This window comes from Pleurodeles waltl, chromosome 3_1, assembly GCF_031143425.1.
Source record: "Pleurodeles waltl isolate 20211129_DDA chromosome 3_1, aPleWal1.hap1.20221129, whole genome shotgun sequence".
Taxonomy (NCBI): Eukaryota; Metazoa; Chordata; class Amphibia; order Caudata; family Salamandridae; genus Pleurodeles; species Pleurodeles waltl.
In genome coordinates this window covers 1,995,676,011-1,995,696,435 of record NC_090440.1, presented here as the reverse complement: position 1 = coordinate 1,995,696,435, position 20,425 = coordinate 1,995,676,011, and the positions used below count along the sequence as shown (strand labels likewise).

Here is a 20,425-nt window from a genome sequence, read left to right as displayed (position 1 = left end):
TGCAAGCCTCAGAGACTGTCTTGGCAGTACTGGGAGTCCATAGTGGAGCCCCCAGGATGCATGGGATTGGCTCCCCAATACCAGATTTGGAATGGGGCACAATTCCATGATCTTAGACATGTTACATGGCCATATTCAGAGTTACCATTGTGAAGCTACATATAGATATTGACCTATATGTAGGGTACGAGTGTAATGGCATCCATGCACTCACAAAGTCCCGGGAAATGGCCCTGAACTATGTGGGGGCACCTTTGCTAGTGCAAGGATGCCCTCCCACTTAGTAACTTTGCACCTAACCTTCAGCAAGTGAAGGTTAGACATATAGTTGACTTCTAAGTTACTTAAGTTCAGTGAAAATGGCTGTGAAATAACATGTGTGTTATTTCACGCAGGCTGCAGTGGCAGTCCTGTGAAAGGGTTTGTTTGAGCTCCTTATGGGTGGCAAAAGAAATGCTGCAGCCCATAAGGATCCCGTGGAACCCCAAGGCCCTGGGTACCTAGGTACCATATACTAGGGACTTATAAGGGGGGTCCAGTGTGCCAATTGAAATTGGTAAATGAAGTCACTAGCCTATAGTGGCAAATTTAAAAGCAGAGAGCATAAGCACTGAGGTTCTGATTAGCAGAGCCTCAGTGAGACAGTTAAGCACTATACAGACCCACATATTATGCTATAACCTATGAGCACTGGGGTTCTGACTGGCAGGATCCCAGTGAGACAGGCAAAACATACTGACATACAGGTAAAAATGGGGGTAACATGCCAAGAAAGATGGTACTTTCCTACAGCGTGCAAGGGTTTCACCTATATAGGGCTCCATGCCATCACTACTGGAGGCAGGGAGAAGATGTCATGGAGTCAACAGCACCACTTACTGGCGGACAGATGCAAACACTGCAAAAAGTTCCAGATCCAGTTGGTTTACCAGGAGAAATTCACACGTTGTGATTAGAAGAAGCAATTGGAACAAGAATTTAATCACTTTAAGTCTATTCTTTGCAAATGTCCAATTATGTTGTCAGATTTATACCAAAATAATGTACCAAAAACAAGTGTATTGTAAATCTGCAGTAGATGCCACATCCTCTTTAGAAAGACTCATACCTGCACAGCAGAGGTATTAACATCAAATTTCCTGAAGATAGCAAAAGCCTCCTCAAACAGCTCGTTACTGATGGCGATATTGGCAATGTCAGGGGCATCATAATTATCCAGACGATTGATGTACTCCATGACACGAGTCCGGTCAGCCTTAATGGCTGTGAGAATGAGAAGATTCTGCAGATTCCTGCATTAAAAAGAGGAACACTGTTGCAGAGACTGGGCACAGAGGCATTTAAAAAAAAACATTAAAATGAAAATACACACAAAAAGTCTAGAAATTGACATAATTGCTGCAAGTAGAATCAATTCAGTCAAAATGATTTCTAAGATGTACATTTTCATAACATTTCAATATATACATATCCTGCCTTCATCCTAAAACAATCACAAAAACCATCATCTAGATCTACATTGAAAATGTTGATTGTATATAAACTTTTGATATCATCTCAAGGGGGCACAAATATAACATTTAGCTACAGTGATTGTGCAACTTCCTGTACACAGAACAAAATCTTATTCATTTAGATTATAGGTATTACGTGCACTCTCACTAATCTCTAATGGATTGTAAATATAGTAAGACAGCATTAACATACTTCACCTTTAATTCCCTTACAAATGGGATAGGCTACAGAGCATCTGCCCACACATGGATAGCACAATAATGTGAAGGTTCCCTAAGGATATGGCATTACTGGTCCTACGGCTGAATCTCAATACATTTGCCTGCACTTGTTTGGTACTGTAGCCACCAAAAAAAAAAAACCTTACCACCTTCCCATCTCCTTATTCATCTCTAATTCCAATCCATATTTCTCTCCTGCCTTACACACAAGCAAGTGTTTGAGCTGGCCCTGATGCGGAGTTAGAAGGTCTGGAATCAGAGGCAGCTGTGGTCATATCGACATCTCCAGCAGCATGAGGTACCAACGTTTTCAGGCCCAGGTGGCGGCACATGGATGAGAGTTCTGGATAATTGCCTAATTTTCTTTAACACGTAGGGAAAGGGTGGGAGAGGAGGAAAAGCATAAGCAAATAACCCACACAAGTTCATCCATAATGAATTGCCAATAGACTGGTGTGGGTACCTGGAGTTAAAGTTTTGGCAATCTGTATTTTCAGGTAGATGCTCATAGTGCCCTACAGGCAGAAGTACCTGTAGAGCGCTTGTGGGCTCAGTTCCCGTTTGTGGGCTTGGATGATGCAATCTGCTTAGGAGGCCCATAAAATCATTGTCCACCTTTGGAAAGAGTTCCACTAACAGGTGTATGCTATTGTAAATCGCTCAATCCCAAATCTCCAGTGTCAGTGTAAACAGTTTGGGAGAGTGGGTGCTCCCCTCCCCTCATTATTGGATGTAGCACACTACTGCCACGGTGTTTACCTTTAAGAAGATTGTTTTACTTTTGATGAGCAGGAAGAAAGCTCAGAGAGCCAGAGAGATGGCCAGTAACTTCTGGACGTTAATGGGACAGACCTGGTGTTGTGGAGTCCAGATGCTTGTGCTGTCACATGGCTGAGTTGTGGTCCCCACCCAATAAGTGAGGCATCTGTGGCTACGTTATCTGAGGGTTGAGGAAAGGCCTACTGAACAACAGACTATTGCTGTTTCACCATAGAACAGTACATGGAATCTTGCCCTTCAACAACAATAGCTTCTCCCAATGGCCCTCATCTTGTGAACACTGTCTTGCAAGGTACTCGAAGTGGACAAATGTGCAGCCTGGCAAGCAGCACTATGATAATGCATGTTATCATCCCCAATAACTTCTTTACAATGAGACAACTTCTTGGCTGAAAATGAGGAAGCAGCCTTTGGAATGCCATCAGCCTTTCTTGGTTGGGTATGTTCTCCCCACAACGGCGCTCAAAACTGACCCTAGGAAGGGTGGAGCTGAAGACAGGATTTATTAAGCTTTCATGGGGAACCCTAGCCTGCGGAGTAAGAACACGTTTTGAGCGTGTGCTAGCCACTGCTTGTAGCAGCCTTCAATTAGCCAGAAGTCTAGAAAGGGAAAACATGAATAGTTTTCTTGCACAGATGCTTCACATTTGGGGCCATTGTGACTAAAAAGGGCACACTCAAACTGGTAGTGTTGTCCACCTACCACAAAGCAGAGGTAGTGTTGGTAAAATGGATGGATGGGATGAGGAAGCAGAATTAATTTCGATCCAATGCAAATATGAAATTGATTAGTTGGCACATCAATATGACATACTGTGGTGTGACCCTATAGAAATGATGTAACCGCGTGTATTCGTTAAGAGTGCTTAGGTCAGATCAGTTTGAGGGAGCTGTCTTTTTTTGGTGATCAGGAAGTAGACAGAGTACACTTTTTTCAGTGTTGTGAATGGAGCCACCTCTGCCCTTGGCACATCTGTGGCCCCTGAAACCACCCAGGTGAAGGTATTGGCTTACTGGGTTATCCTAAAAGGACTTTTGATGAAGCTGATTGGTTTGCCTCGGGCCTGAGGCTGGAGCTTCAGGCCCACCTGCAAACTGACTTCTACGAAAGGTGAAATAGGGTTAGGGAACAAGAGGGCATCCATGGACTTCACAATGTCTGTGTTCTATTTTATTCTTTTAAGCATTCCTTCAACCTAAGGACCAAAGAGATAAAAGTCATCAAAAGACATGTTAGATGTTTTGTTGCACCTCAGACCACAATTTGGAGATTCAGAGCAAAGTATGCCGGCATAGCTTGTTGCTGGTATTAATACCTCAGTATGCTGTATCAGACAGCATCTGTAATGCTATCTGTAATTAACTACCGGCTCCATCCTGACCACTGATTCCATTTTGAGGTTCAAGCACCGTCACATTGGTGGCGCAGGTATTTTTCTGCGTACAACCTGTTTTCGCTTTTCTCACCAGGGAAAAGAACATAATGGAGGGGAAGCAATACTGATAAGAATGTACCAGGCTGAGAATGTTTATGATAGAGCAGGGTGCAGCTCGGTCTTCCAAACACAGTGAGATGTGGCCAGTCTCTGATGTGCTTTTTCAACACTGACTTGGTACGTCCAGCATTTGAATTTCATAACTTACTCAAATGGAGGAGGGCGGGGGGTAGGTAGTGATCTATGTCCAGTACATATATAAAATGGCATCCCGCACTCACAAAGTCCAGTAAAATGGAGCTGGACACACACTGTCCTCTGGGTTAGGAGGACCTGCCACAGGGGTGACTTTTAGTGACCTGGTAGTGAAAGGGTGCATGTTCCCTTTCATGCAGGCTGCAATAGCAGGCCTGCTGAACAATTTGCATAGGCTCCCTATGGGTGGCATAATACATGCTGCAGCCCAGGGGATCCCCTGGTACTCCAATGCCCTGATCCCAGTAAACACAGGCAACTGGAGCATCAGTGTCACGGAAGGTTGCAGTGGCACGACTGGCGCGGTCCAGATCCATGACTGGATCCATGGGGGGGGCCATCAGAGCAGAGGCTGAAGCTGCCAGCACAGAACCAGAGAAGGCCACCTCCCTGACCCACCGGGGCCAGAAGTCACTCCAAAGGGATTGACCCGCTAAAGGACAAGGGCGCATGGCCTCGTAAAACTCCTTGAGCTGAGCGTGTTTGCTCAGGCTCCTGGGAAAGCAGGGAAGTTCGGAGTCAGTCCTAGCGTATGCTCTGAAGAACCATACCTCGAAAGCAGATGTTCATTTGTTGCGTCGGCTGACGGCCAAGACTTATGCTTTTTGGGCCCCTTACCAGAGTGTCTTGATTTAGAATGGGACAAAAAGGATTTGGAGTTCAGAAACCAATGCTGTGCGGAGCCAATCAACGCCACCTACTGGCATTCAGGGGTACTGCTCACGGAAAATCTGCCAGATCCAGTCTGATGCCAGGGGAAATTCCAAAGTAAGGAATCTAAGGCTAGAAAGGTCTATCAGATCAGCAGGTTAAGAGTCTCTTGTGATAAATGGCTAATAGCAGACCTATCTGAAGTACATAACATGTGACAGAAATCAGATATGGCAACCTCTTGGGTCATAGAGGAGGTTCAGCTTTTACCTCATCAGCTGGAGTTCATTTCTTTTTCAATGAGGTGAGCAGGCTGCTAAAGGGGCAGTGTTTGAAGCTTTCCCAGACTATGACTTACATTGCATTTTGAGTTACTCTGCAAGACTCCCAGCTAGACGACTGGGGTGCTTTAAGCATGTAACTCAACGAAAAATCCAAAGTTGGGGAACAAACGTGGTGGGATAGTCAGTCACCTAATGTAATCAAAAAGCTGTCCTAAAGATTGTCCATTTTTAAACTGAGCCTTGGAATATTCAAAGATCTTATATGTTCAGAGTCTGGTATAGTGCCCAAAGGAATCCAGTAAAGCATGAGGTCAATGAATTTCCCATACAAACCTTCAATGCACAGCAATGTTAAGTGCAGGTGTCTTACTTATGAACTGGCATCACATACCTACCAGGAAGTGATGCCAGTGGCCTTTTATTTGATTCTATTATGTTTGTCACAATAAGATACAACCAACAAAACCAAAAATCCCTGTTCCAAGAATACAACCTTCTAAAAAACATTAAAAAAAACACAGTCAAGGACAGTTAAATTTACCCTCATCCATCTCCTCTAATAAGATGTTCCCTTTTAATCAACAATTCCTTAAACTGATGTGCTCTGTTTACAACACAAATCAGAATACATAAACATTAGCATTATTGTCATTCTATAAATGGAATTAGCAGCCACTAAATTCTCACCCTGCAACTGTGTACAAGGTGAGGGTGCATAACGAGGGGGAGACAAAGCTTCTAGTAAAGTTGCCTGCCAGCACTCTAGGAGAAACAAGGTACAATAGGTAAAACACTCCCCAGGAACCTACCGCAGATGTTCTGAAGATCTCACTATAGGAGGTAGAGGCTGGGATAAGATTCCAAATTAGCATTTCTTTTAGGTATGAAGAACTTTCCTGCCTAGCATCAGGCATGGGCAATGACTTTCATGGCCACACCACTCACATAATTTGTAAGAAAAAAAAAAAAAGCAACTGAATATGTTCATGGACCTCGATCTCACCTTCAAGTGATGTATGCAAGCTAAAATGTCAGGGCAAGCACAGGCTCGAGGAATGCCGTTTCTCACAAAACGTCACAAATTGAACACAATACTTTAACGTCAATTGCCACATAACTGCCAGTAGCAATTAAAGACCATGTGCCAAGGGGAATATATTTCACAATTTAGGTTTCCTCAGAAATAAAACAAGAAGGATAGTTGTAAAACATTGAAATATAATTGGAGTTTACAGTAAAAGGATGTTCCTGAATAATGAGTGTAGGAAGCTGGCTCTCTATACGGCACACTAAAAAGAAGTACACTGTGCATAGGGTCCAGTGGAGCCCAACTGGTTTGCAGAGGCAAAAGGAGAATGGGCTATCTACTTGGGCGAGCAGTTAGGCGTATCAGAGGGAAGTGCTAAGGATTTGTTATACTCACGGAGGCAATAAAAGAGACTCAAAGAATCAATCTGAGACCAAATCAGAAAAATAATGCTTCTTTTTTATATGTTTTACACCCAAGTTTTTCAATGTTAACCTAAGGAGGCAAACAATGATCAGCAGACATAGGGTTAACAACGACTTACTAGGCCAATCTCATGGAGTTAAAGTAAGTACTGGGCACTGATCAAAACCACACGAGCAGGTCACTCAGGGGTGCAGTAAGGTGTCTGATGCAGACTAGTTTCCTATGGGAGTTTGGTCCACGTGAAGACAGGCTGCAGGCTCTGGCTTGGAAGCCAGTCAGGGACAACAAACAGGTAGGTTGTAGACTTGGAGTGGTCAGGGATGTAGGTGCACCTTTGGACCTTTTCTCCAGGGCCCAGACGGGACGGACGGAGGGGTGTCCTTAGGTGTCGGGTTTCTTCATCCAGGAGCACTCATGCTCAGAGGGTCCTGCATGTTGAAGCTGCAGGCATTGTCAGGAAGTCCAGCATGTGGGGGACCCAGGGTGGACCGGAGCTCAGGGAAGTCAGGGGACGTCACTGGCACCATTGACTCACCTCAAATGGGTGTCTGGACAATGGGTGCAGTGGTTGCTGTAGGTGTCAGGTTTTCTCACCACAAGGTTGTGGGAGAGGGGCCTGTTTGCAGAGGTTGCAGGCGGCTTGTGGGGAGTCCAAGATGGGTGAGACCACACTGGACTCAGAGTCTGGACAGCTGGGAAATCTCACTGGCACTGTTGACTTCACCTCAGGTCGTGGAAGTCAGGTGCAGAGGTCACTTCAGGTGTTGGGAATTTGCTGTTCCGGAGGCTGCGGAGTCCTTTCTTGAGACTTTGTTGCAAAATAGAGCCGCTGCTCACGAGAGTCTTGAGTCTTTATGGAAAGCAGTCCTCCTGGGTTTCTTTGAGGCTCAGCAGCAGAACGAGACTTCTTTGGATAGGATCTGCCAAGATCAGCATGTAGGCCAGAGGCGCTGGTTCTAAGTCAGCTGCTGCAACTTTTTGTCCTTTGCTTTGTAGCTAGTCAGGATCATAAGCAGCCTCTTGCCTGAATATTAAGATGATAAAAATGTTCCATTCTCGTATGGGTCTCCATCAGTGTGTTCTAAAAATATGCAAGCATGCAAACTGCTGTCTAAGGCTCCTCCCCATACTTTTGCTGAGGGAAGCCAAATCAGCAAAAGAAAAAAAAGTAAAACCGTGAAGAAAATAATTACTTAATTTCTGTAATGCTCTTTCTGGTAGAAACTATCTAGCCACAGATTCCTCATCTTTTCAGAATTCCACAGTCAGACTGGATCGGGAAACTATTCCCTAGTATCTATACATGCCTGAATTTGGCACCATGTGGCTCCATACTGATGCCATTTAACTCCAGAAGAGATGTGCAATGCTTATATAGGTGCCACTTCCGTGTATTCAGACGTCAGTTTCTTTTGAGACTTTTCGCGCCCACACAGAGCTCCATAGGCAAATTGACAGGCCTGTGCACATATTAATAGACTTACGATCTTACTGAGTGGTAGAGTCCAATCACAGAAGAGGAACGATTGGTGAGGAATCTGAGGCTAGTCTCTACCAGAAAGAGTCTTACCAAAGGTGAGTAACTTGTTCTTATGACAGATGTCTAGCTGCAGATTCCTCACCTTCTGAACAGACACCAAAGCAGTGCCGAGTTGGAGGTGGACCTGTAAACAAACTCAAACTAGAAAGCCCTGCAGAACTGAGTGGGCAAAGTGCCATTTTCGGCAGTCTCGACTGTTCAGACAGTGTTTCTTCCTGTGTGTGTGGAGGGACGCCCACATAGCTGCTTGGTATTTATCTAGGCCAGGGACTCAGAGTGCTAATGCATTGTGTAGGAAAGTGCCCCTTTTGGCATTATTACTGTAGGAAAGCAAATTCTTTTTGGCATGGTTGCTCCCACTTTTTGCCTGCTGTCAGTGGGTTTTGACTGTGTTCATCGGGATCCTGCTAACCAGGACCCCAGTGACTGTGCGCTCTCCCTCCAAGTTCAGTTGCTTAGGACACCCCACAGTTGGCATACTGGTGCCTCCATGTAAGTCCGTAGTATATCGTACATAGGTACCCAGGGCACTGGGGCACCAGGGATTCCCCATGGGCTGCAGCATGCATTGTGCCAACAATGGGAGCCCATGCAAAATGTGTCTGCAAGCCTACCATTGCAGCCTGTTGGAAAACGTACATGCACCCTTTCACTACAGGCCACAGTACCGGGTCACTGTTAGTCACCCCTATGGCAGGTCCTCCTAGCCCAGAGGGTAGGGAGCAGGTACCTGTGTGTAAGGGAACCCCTGCATGAGCAGAGGTGCCCCTACGAACTCTAGCTCCATTTCCCTGGACTTCCTGAGTGCGGGGAACCCATTGTAACTCTGTACTGGACACAGGTCAATTCCTGTCGCCAGCTACATAATGGTAACTCCAAACCTGGGCATGTTTGGTATTAAACATGTCAGAATCATACCCCAATACTAATGCCAGCATTAGTTCTATGATTCCATGCACTCTGGAGCTCCTTCACTGACCTTAAGCATTGCTCCTAGCAGTCTTCTGGGGTTTTCTGGGCAGCACACACCACTGCCACCCCTCAGACACGTTTCTGCCCTCCTGCTGCTTGACCAGCTCAGGCAGAGGAAGGCAGAACAAATGATTTCCTTAGGGAGAGGGAGGCAACACCGTCTCCCTTTGGAAATAGGTGCTACATGGCCACAAAGGATAACTGTTGAGTGATTCAAAAGGAGTACACATTAAATAATTAAGGACAAGTTTGAGGTCCCATTGAAGCATCACAAACGGATAAGGGGGAAATGTCTTTTCAAAAAGCACCATACAACTGGTGATTTAAATAAAGAGGGGCTATTGAGGGAACCGTGAGTAGGCGAAATACAACCTTTAACTGTGTCCAGAGCAAAGCCTTGCCAGATAAAACAGGACAAATAACAGAAGAGGCAATTTTGCCTGGAGATGATCAATCTGGCAAGTGGCACACCAAACTACACATTTGTCCCAATGACAGGCATTTTCAGTTTTCATTGAGGGGTGCCTGCCAAGACGACGCCAACTACCTCCAGAGGACAAATGTGTTTAGCTGCTGCTGCTTAATTTCCACACACTAAAGTGCAGGTTGCAGAGGTCAGGGAGGAGAACATGACCTTTCTGCTGCAAATAATCTTGGAGGGTCAGTCTGGTCAGAGGGCAGATGCTCAAGCCCTGGAGTTCTGGATACCATACTATGTGCCCAGACCGGCTCCACAAGGATGACTTGGGTCTGGTCTGCCCTGACCTTCTTGATAACTTAGGGCATAAATGGTATTGACGGAAAGGCATAAAGGAGTCCAGAGTTTCACTTGAGGCAGAACATGTCTTTTAGAGACGTCTTGGATATACCAACATGCAGAAGTACTGACAATACTCGTTCCTAGCGGTGGTGAACAGATTGAGCCAAGGTTCTTTCCATTCTTGGAAGAGACCTTGCAGCATCTTCGGGTGTAACTGCCATGCGGTTCTGCTAGGCACAGATGGCTGAGTTTGTCTGCCCTGGCATTCAGTGAGCCCGCCAAGAAGTTCACTACCAGAAAGATGCTCTGGCAATCCAGTCATTTCTAGTGTGCAAGGCTTCCTGGCACAGGGTCCATGGCCACCACCCGCCATGTTTGTTGCACTACCACATGAATTAATAAAATAAATGAATAAGGTTTATAAAGGGCAACTATGACCTCAAAGTATCCTGGAGCTAGACCCCAATATCCCTAGACAAATCGAATTCAAGCAACAGACCACAAGGCTCTAAAGAACCAGGCCTTCAGCGATTTCCTGAAGGCATCAATGTAGGAAGCTGGCTCTTTATATAGAGACCAAAAAAAGGTACACTGTGCAAAGAGTCAAAGCAATCACCAGCGATATCACAGAGGAACAAATTACATCCCAAATGCTCTCTTTTCAGGTAGTGCAGTCAAGCAGTTAGGACTATCAGAGGGTAGTGCTAGGCATGTAAGACACACACTAATACAGTAAGTGACGCACACTCAAACGCATCCAACACCAATTTATAAAAGTACCACATTTTATATAACTTTTGATACCAGGTTCACCAGAATCAGATGAGTACTTTTTGAGATAGGAATTTTTACAGGTATTAAAAGTAAAAGTTGACAGTTTTTGGGTGCAGTAATTTTATCCAATGGGGAAAAATATGTACTGCATTTGGGCACTTAACAGTGACTTATGTGACTGTTCTGTAAGGCTCAAGGTGAGCACTGGGCAGAGCCCAAGGCCACACCAACAGGTCACCTTGGAAAACTTTGGGTGCAGGGGTGTGTTATGGCGTATAGTGTCCCGTTCACTATAATGGGGAAGGGTCCAGTCACAAAGTTGCTGCCGGGTTGGACTGGAAGGTCAGTCCAGCAAAACCCACAGGGAAGATCAACCCTTGAGGTCCTCGGGCGCGTGGGGACACAGTCAGCCAACTCCTCCTCAGTCTGTAGGGCATGAGTCTTCTGGCATCAGGTCGGGTATTGGAGTTCCTCTCAGTCGCAGGGGGGCCTGCAGAAAGTCTGCAGGCGTGGACTGGGGGTCCAGGCCAACCAAGTCAACAAGTAGGCTCAGGTCTCACAAGGCTGGGAAATTTTAGGACACCTTTAGTTTTCTTCTTCTCTGTCTGGGGTGACGGGTGCAGAGGTGTCCTGAGGCATCTGATTTCTGTCTCCTGGTCGCTCGCAGTCCACAGTGTGAAACTCAGGGTGGGCTTCGTATCTGGAGGGCCTGTGGACCATGCAGCACCATTGTTCCACTTCAGCTCCTGCTAGGCTCAGGTGCCGTGATGGTATCTGGCATCGGGTTTTTGGCGGTCCCGGTGCTCACAGTTCTTTCTTGGGGGCCTGAGAATGCAGGGGAGCAGCTCCTCTACTCCATGGGAGTTCTTCCTTTCGATTTGCAAGGCACTGGCAGCTCTCCGAGTTTCTTGGAGGCTGTAACGGCAGGTCAGGTCAGTTGCTCCTCAAGAGTCGAGTGCAGCAGGCAGGCCAGCAGGGTTGGCGTCAACTGAGTCATACTCCTCGGTTCTCCGATTCAGCAGGCTTCTTGTCTACTCCTTTGGTGTCCAGCAAAGATGTGAGGATCTAATATCAGGGGGTCCCCTAAATACTAAATCTAGGGGGCATTAAGGAGAGTGAAGGGTAGTAGTCAATAGGCTACTTACCTTTGGGTCACTACATCCCATAGATGACCATTTCCTGTAGGAAATGGGCATCACCCTGCCCAGAGGTCCTAAATACCACCACACACAAGATGGTGGAATTTCCTCAGTGGTGTCCAGTTCAGGCTGGCCACCCTAGGGGAATGCCCAGACTAGAAATGTGACACCTCCAGCATAGCTAATTTTCCTGCCTGTCCAGGTGCCAGATGGACCCTGTGGCAGGGGAATTGGCATGTTGTCCCGGAACCAGAACCTAGCTTCCTACAATCAACTCCTGACAGCTGTGCTGCTTTGACTGAAAAATAACATCCACCCATCCTGGATTTACTGAACTGGGAAACACAGAGGAGACTGGTGTTTGATGAACAGAAAGCTCTTAATGGCGTGTGCAGTTTGAATTACCTTGGAAGGAAGCGAGGGCCAGTCTTGGGAACAGCAATGAAAGCGATACATAAGAACTTAAAGAAGATTCTCCCCATTATGAGAAGCCAGTGTAGTACTGAGAGGCACCAAGACTCAGATGAAAATAGGCAGGCGAAAGCCAATTTGTCAGTCGGCATCTGAATATGCAACAGGCGCTTAAGTAAATAAGCCATGGAGTTCAAAAATAGGGCATTACAAAATCAATTCTACTTGGAATGGTACTCTAAATGTTCCTTGCTAATATTGGAATGCAGGGCAATATTTTACAAAGCATTTGCATCAGAGCAAAACAGGGTGGAGGAAGTCTTGTTAATGTGCAGTAAGTGAGATCACCAGCTAATTGAACCCCTGAAATGCATACAGGCGAGGAGACTTCTGGCATCACACTGTCAGGCAGCATCCAGACGTTAGATGGTAAAGGAGGCATTTGTAAGACCAAGAGGGAGCAAACGCGACCTGAAAATGCTCCTCACCCACCAAGAATCACAAGTAGAGCCAATGGGGAAGCAGCACAGGCATATGGAAATAAGCATCCTGCAGGTCCAATGCCACCTTCCAAGGGCAGACAAAACCTTGGCCAGGGTGAACATTTTGAATTTCTCCATCCTTTAAAGATGTTGAAAGGGTACAGAGCTAGAAAAGGCCAAAAACCACCTACTTTTTGGGCATCAGAAAGTAGCGGGAAAAACCACACACTAACAGAAAATATCATGTGGGACGGGTAAGTGTGCATACCCAACTAAATGTAGGTAAACTTGGGGCAAACTAGGAAAGGGATGGACTGGTGGTACTGTGAGGAACTGGAGGGGAGCCAAATGTCTGAAATCCAGGAACAAAGCTAAGTCAGAGCACCATATTACAAGGCCTACCCAAAACTAGGGTTGAGAGGGGTTCTTAATCACCTATTCACCCTCATTTTAAGATATCTATGTAAGATGAACACAGAAGGACATGATTTGCAGACTGGCAAGGACAACTGCTTACTCATAACTAGGGGAAACTACGCCCACAAAGTTTGTGCTAGTGAATCTGTGTACCAGCGTTGTCTGTTCGGACATCCAGCCAGCTTTAAGGACTTGAAATATTACTCTAAGTAGTACTCTCTCTTCTACTGTCAAAACCAGTTCCATGATATGTCCATTGATTTCAGCTTATCTTTTGGATTTCTGGAATCCACTATTTTAAGAACGTTTTGGCTACATAACAATGGGAATTACAATAAAGAAACTGAATATTGTAAACACAAGACTTTGAGGAAATGACAGCCACAGTAGCTCTCTCATACCTATGCTCACTGAAGACAGAGTTGTCCAGGACTATTTTCTCCAGAAGTTCTATGAGTTCATTGGGCAGATCTGCAGTCATAAAGGCTTTCACTGTAACAGACACTTCCTCAGGGTCCTGGGTTTCAGAGAGAGCAGTTTGTACAACCTTTGGCAAAGAAAACAAAATCAGAATGAAGGGTTACAGGGGAAAAGATGATATTCTTTTTAAGGCCACAAACTTCTAGGAAATGTTATCAGAACTGTGAAATATTGCTTGTCTGTGTAACACACAGATGAGCGATTAGGACTTCTATCACCAGGTGGAGAAGATTTGGAAAGTCAAAAACGTGACTGGGACAATAACACACAAAGGTTGGGAGAGAGATGACATCATGAAGGAATATGTTACTTATCCTAAGTAAGTGTTTGGTCATAGCATGTAATGCTGTAGATTCACATGCTGTGCATACTCCTACCATCTAGAGTTGGGTTTGGGCGTTTGCAAAGTTTTTTCTTTGTAGTATTTCAACTTTCCTCCCTTTGTTGGCAAAGCACATGTGCACTGACTCCATTGTTTTACACACAGTGGGTGGGCATAGATATAGCGCAGCAAAAAAGGAAAATGGGGTGACCATGCAAGAAGTCATATACAAAGAGTTTAAATGAAGTGTACATAAGAAACAATCAAAGGCTTCCAGGGAGGAGGGTGGGTGCATATGAATCTACATGATTAACATGCTACAAACTGATGCTTACAGGGTAACATTCTGTTTGTAACATGTAGATGCACATGCTTTGCACAGACTGTAAAGTAGTAAGTACTCTTCTAGGCAGGCGTGAGCTGGTGGATGTTGAAAAAAAACTAAAACCAAGTTCTTAGAACAGCTTGACCAACTCTAGGTTGTTGGTGTGTGCTAACGTACACACACACTAGTGCTTGGCAAAGGTGATTAGTGAACCATGTAACTGGCGTACAAATGTCAGTTACGGGGATATTCCCACGGAAAGTCATAGTGGATACTTTTTTCTGTGTGGAGGGCCAACCTGGACCAGGCATGCAATCATCTTTTAGTCCTTATGTAGTCGGTATGGGTAGCACTTGAAAATCTATCTAGCTATGCCCGCCTTTGACAGAGCATGCCCTTTGCAAGGTTTGGCAAAAGCAACAAAACGTTGCAGAGTTTCATATAAAGGGGTTGGTCCTGTCAATGTAGTACATAAGAGAACACTTGACGGCAAGCGTGAGAAGAGCCCTCTCTGTGACAGTCTGGCTAAAGGAAAAGACAGGGAGATCAATGGTTTGGTTGCAGTCGAAGTGCCTTGGAATGGAACTTCGGGTTACCATGACACTAATGACGAACACTGAGTCGACAGACGCCACCAGGCGGCGTGCAGGTGTACTGCTGGAAAAAAATTATCCAGATCCAGACTGACGCTTGAGGGAAATTCTAAGGTAAGGAAACTGCAACTAGAAGTCTCTATCAGATGCAGAGGCTCAGAAGGAGGACCCATGAGCCTGGTAAGGAAAAACATTCAGGTTCCAGACAGGGAAGGTATCCTGGGTGGGATAACTCAGTTCAGACTTTCCATTTAAAACTTTGATGAAAAGGATCTTGACTAAAGCAGAGTGTTGCCTGTTCTGCAGATAGGCTACAATAGCAGCCAAGTGGAGACGCATGTAAGTTTAAGCAAGGCCTGATTTTTGCTAGCAGAGAATGTAGCAGATCTCTTTAACTGCAGGTTTTAACGGGTCCAGGTGCTTGGAAATGCAGTAATGGACCAACGCTTTCTACTTGGCCGCATAACAAGCTTGCACAGTGGGTCGACATACGTCTGACTATATACATCTGAGATACCTCGCAAACCAAACTGCTGTCTGGGTTTGGGGTGCCTGATTATGCCTAGGTTCTGAGTTAGAAGGCCTATTGGGAAGCTTCTTGGTTGGGGCAACTGACATCTTTAGGAGGGTCAAGAACCAGGATTGTCTGGCCTAACTAGAAGCAACCACGGTAAAAATGAAGGACGTTTACAGAAGCTTTCAGACCGCATGCAGGAGGAGTGGGCAAGCATAGGCAAAGACACCTGGCCAATTTATGCATAAAGAATTGCTCAGACTGTGGGAGCCTAGAGGCAAAAGTTTGGCATTTGGGTGAAGTCGACCTCAGGAACCCCCAAAGTTTGAAGTACGGGAGTAGGACTTAGGGATGGAGTTGCCACTTGAGGACTTGTTGCCATATCCTGCTGAGCAGGTTTGTAAATTGGTTGATTACGCCGGGAAGGTACTCTGCCAGTGTATCTGATGGTGAAGTTACCTTGCTAAATTTGTTGCATCAGTGATGACAACTGCTGTGTGTGCTGCCTTGCTTTTGGAGATAACACACAGCAATCATGTTGTCTGTCTTTATGACTATTTTGTGCTAAACTTCCCGAAAAAAAGGCACTGAGCCAAATAGATGGCCAGAAGCTAAAGTTAATTTATGTGGAGACACTTTTGTTGTGGTTACCACATGCGCTGAGCAGTTACTTGTTGAAGATGCGCCACCCAACCCAAGTGATGCATCTGTAGTGACAGTCACCTGCGTAACCTGGTCCATGAAGAGCCCACCCTGGAACAAATTGTTGCTATTCCACCACTGCAGACAGCGATGGGTGTTGGCCTGTACAAACATGAGATCCTTGAAGTGAACCTCTGCCTTTTACCACTGTGCTGGAGCAGACACATGTACAGCCTTGCATGGGAGACAACTGCTATACCAGAGGACATTATCCCAAGCAGGCACTTAACTGCTCTTACTGTGAGATGACTATTTAGCTGGAAAGAGATAGTATCTGCTGGAATAGCTGCACCCTTGCTAGGCTGGGTTAAGCCTTGCAGGTGAATGTATTGTATTAAGAACGGCCCCAAGAAAGGACTGGCTCTGAAGGGGCTGGCGGTGGGACTTCACAATTTATGGTGAGCCGCAAACAGTTGGAGAGGGATATAGAAGCTTGGGCGTGAGTGAGACACAGTTTGCCTGCACTCTTGATCAGTCAATCATCTAGGCAGGGGAACACATGAATGCCGTCCCTTCTATATGTGACAACCACAGTTAGCATTTAGTTAATACCGTGGGGGCTGTTGTGACACTGACTGGCAAACCTTGAACTAGTAATGTTAACCACTTACCACAAAGCATAGGTAGTGTGAGAAGGATGGATGGGTATGTAGATGTAGGTGTCCTTCAGATAAGAGTGCAGGCATGAAGCGGCCTTGCTGAGGCAGTGGGATGACATCCAGCAGAGTGATCATGAAGAAATGTTCTGAGGGTGTACTTTTGGAGGGTACTGAGGTCTACTATGGACCTTGGAGACTTGTCCTTTTTAGGGATTAGAAAGTATACCTCAAAGTGATAATGCAGTGGCACGGTTTGTGTTGCTCCGTTGAGAATGAGCACCTGACCCTCTTATTAAAGAAGGTGCTGGTGTTCTGCTGAGAGGTTATGTTTGCAGGGTGGAAGTTTGGTGGGTTTGAAGTGAGCGCCAGACATCAGCCATGCTCTGATGGAGAACCAAATGGTTACAGGTGATCTCTTCCAAACAAGGAGGACCCCCCCCCCCCTCCTGCAGTCTAACTCCCAACAAACACATGTTGTGTGTCTGGGGTTAGTAGAGTTTGAAGGAAGTCGCTGCTTCGAGAAGGTACTGCTTTAGCTAAACCCCTTTTCCCCCCTACCCCTGATGCTGTTGCCCCTGTAACCCCCTCTAGAATACCCGTTTTGCCTGCTGGGGATATGGTTATGATGTCTCTGAAAAGAAGGATGAGGGTCTGTGGAGGTGGTCTTACTGCCTCCTCTATACTGTGACCTCTGAAAGCAATCCCTTGGAGTTGATGTCTGAAGAGCACCCAGGGCTTTGGCTGTGTCAGTGTCTTTGATGTTTGATCATTTGATCCACCTGTGGGTCAAATAGATTTACCATCAAATGCTAGGTTTAACAGAAACTGCTCTAAAGCCAGAGACAAGCCACCAGACGTCCTGCTGCTCGTCCTGCTCAGCGGAGAAGCAGATACCGCAGACTTTATGGTAGTCTCTTAGGGGAACCTTGAAATGGCACTGAGGGCAGTATTGAAAGGGCATCTTTTCCATCACTGACTTGGCACTCTCGTGGATGTGATTCAGGAGAGGACGGCAGAGGGCCCCAGCAGTGAGTAACAGAGAAAATGTGCTTTCTGTATTCGTTGAGTAGACACGAAAACAGAAATGAGATCCAGAATCAGTTGCAGTGAGTTGTTGCTTAGCACAGGACTCAAGCAATTGAGTGGGCCTGGCGATAAGCTGAACCAACTCAGTACTCGCCCCCAAGCCAGATGGCAGAACAAACAATCTAACAATGGAGCCATACTCATGTGCATTGCCACCTAAGGGAGGAGTCACTATACCTTGAGACAAAAGACTTCTTCGAAGAAAAACAAGTTGCAAACATCAAAGTACAACACTAGAAGGTAGGAATATTCCGGACATGTGTATCTACAGCCACACATGCTACGAACACAAACTTCCATCCTTTAGTGCAACATTGCACTGGAAGTATATTACAAACTATTTTGTAGAGTAGCAGTTGTGAGAAGTTACATGTCTGGATCAAACATGGTACCAAAAACAACCTACCTGATCTATGAGAGGTCTTCTGTATGGATTGCTTTCCAGGAGAACACTGGCCCACAACTCTGGGTCTTTGCGACGAACTAAGTAACGCGACAAGCTCTTGAATAATGAATTTTCATTGCATACCTAAATGACAAAAGAAACAGAAAATTGAAATAAGTGCACACACATATTATTTTTCTTAGAATATGATGGTATTGAGACGTATTTTCTTAAAATACGGCAGAGGTGTCACCCTTGAGTTAATTGGTGAAGGGTGGAACGTGTCTTTTATAGCTTCTTCGTTTTTAAAAAAATTTTTATTCCTTTTTCTATTTTGTTTGTTTCTTCTTTTTTGGCTGCGTCTTCAGTGAGTTTTTGTGAGGATTTATTGGATAACCTTGATATTCAGCTATGAGTAAAATAGGGGAGAAATGCCTGGAAGCTGCCAAGGATTTGTTTGGTGAAACTGCAGATATTTCGACCACCAGTTTGGGCAGTTTAACTAAAGGGCAGGAATCACCGGTGAAAACAATTAAACAGCAATTGCTTAGTTATGAGAAATTATTGAAAAAGGAAATCAGTAGGACTTGGGAAGTGATTTCATTGGCGAATTATATTGAGGTTGGAGGGGTCCCTGGGGAATTAAGGATTTTTATTACCTCCTACATACCAGAACCCGAATCCCAAACTATTGGAAGAATGGTCTAAATTAATGGCTGAGATTTGCAAATCGATGTTAAAGTTATAAGTTAAATATGCGTCATTGGAACTGGAACAGCTAACGGACGAGTTGACTAAAGTTAAGGAGGTTTTGGATAAACATCCTGAGCAGGAGGTGATAACTAATTTCCTAGTAATGATGGAGAAGCGGTTGGAGAAATATGAGGAAGAAATCAAACAGAGAGAGAGATGTACATTTTTGAGGGATAAGCAAGATTATGCACAGGGAAGAATATTAACTTTTGGACGAATGTTTGGTCAGGCTATCCAACGATATAAGCAGTTTGGGTCTTTAAGGAAACAAGAATTGGTGATATCTGAATCCAGTTCTGATAATTACTCATCAGATTATGATGAATTACAAGTAGTGTCAGTCAAAGATTCTCTCCCAATTTACTTCATTGGATGAATACCGTTTTTTTTTTTTTTTAAACAAAGGAATCAATCAGCACGAGGGCGGCCTCCAAAAGGAAAAGGAGGAAAGAACAAAGGAGACCAAGGATACATAGGGGCAACTGGAGGAATCAAGGATACAATTATTCGAGGGAGGCCCATGAGACAAGTAAAAAAGAAATGAGTGGGGGGGACTCTCTCACGGTTATCAATCTGTCTGATCATCAATTAACTTTAGCAGAACATTCACTTTTGGAATTAGGTTGATCTTTTTGCCCTACGGCTGATTTTGATTTTTGTAGAACTAGGATTGATTTGTTCCTTTTTGTACGCAAACTGAAATTAAGGAAGTTATTTTTGCAACAGGAATATAGAAAGTAAATTGATCTAACTCCTACTGTTGTTAATCCTGTTCCTATGGAGTTATGTATAAGTGACAGAGGGTTTATTCACTTTGGCTGACTTGGGGGAGGTTGATGTTTCTGGGATGGATGAACGTGACTTTCTTGAATCTTTGGACCTGGAATTAAACAGACCAGAAGTCACTCCTTTTAAATTGAAATCCAGATTTAATCCACCTGTCACACATGGTTCTATTGACACCTTCCATGAAGTTGTTGTTAAGGAATTGATGGATATATGGCGCAAATTTAAGAAAGGAGATTATGTATCAAATCCAGATCAGGAACAGAAATTAGCTTTAAAAAGCTTATTGAGGAGCGCAGTATTGTAATAAAACCTTCTGATAAGGGTGGGAATGTGGTTCTGTGGGATGTCAAATATTGCATGGAAGCAAAAAGACAACTTAATGATATGGGAAACTATGAAGTGACTACAATGCAGCATTATATCACATCGATAGATCAATATCATAGCAAATTGTTTGATTGGAGAGACAGGGGATTACTTAGTATGGATGAATAACAATTCTTGTTGGTTAAAAAGCCCACTGTACCATGCTTCTATATGTTACCCAAAATCCACAAAAATCATGATAATCCACCATAGTCTTTTAGAACGTACGTCTATGTATTTAGATTTTTTATTTTACCATATGTGATGGCCTGACCATCTTACTGCAGGGATACCATGGATTTTATATCCAAGATTGAAGGGATTCCCTGAGAGCCACATTACTTGTTGGTTACCTTAGATGTGGAATCCTTATATACTTGTATTCAGCATAATTTGTAGATTCAAGCATGTAGGTACTTTT

At 44.7% G+C, this 20,425-nt stretch overlaps 1 protein-coding gene across 2 annotated transcripts in view; it reads right to left on the bottom strand.

Annotated features, from left to right (window-relative positions):
* CLTC (clathrin heavy chain) overlaps positions 1-20,425 on the bottom strand; it is a 723,592-nt gene that overhangs the window by 272,038 nt on the left and 431,129 nt on the right. For both annotated transcript variants that reach the window (XM_069226425.1, XM_069226426.1), the window contains exons 18-20: positions 18,118-18,240; positions 13,492-13,637; positions 1,109-1,292 (exon numbers count right to left, since the gene is read on the bottom strand). In XM_069226425.1, coding sequence (XP_069082526.1) covers positions 1,109-1,292; positions 13,492-13,637; positions 18,118-18,240 — 453 coding nt within the window. The remainder of the gene's footprint in view (positions 1-1,108; positions 1,293-13,491; positions 13,638-18,117; positions 18,241-20,425) is intronic.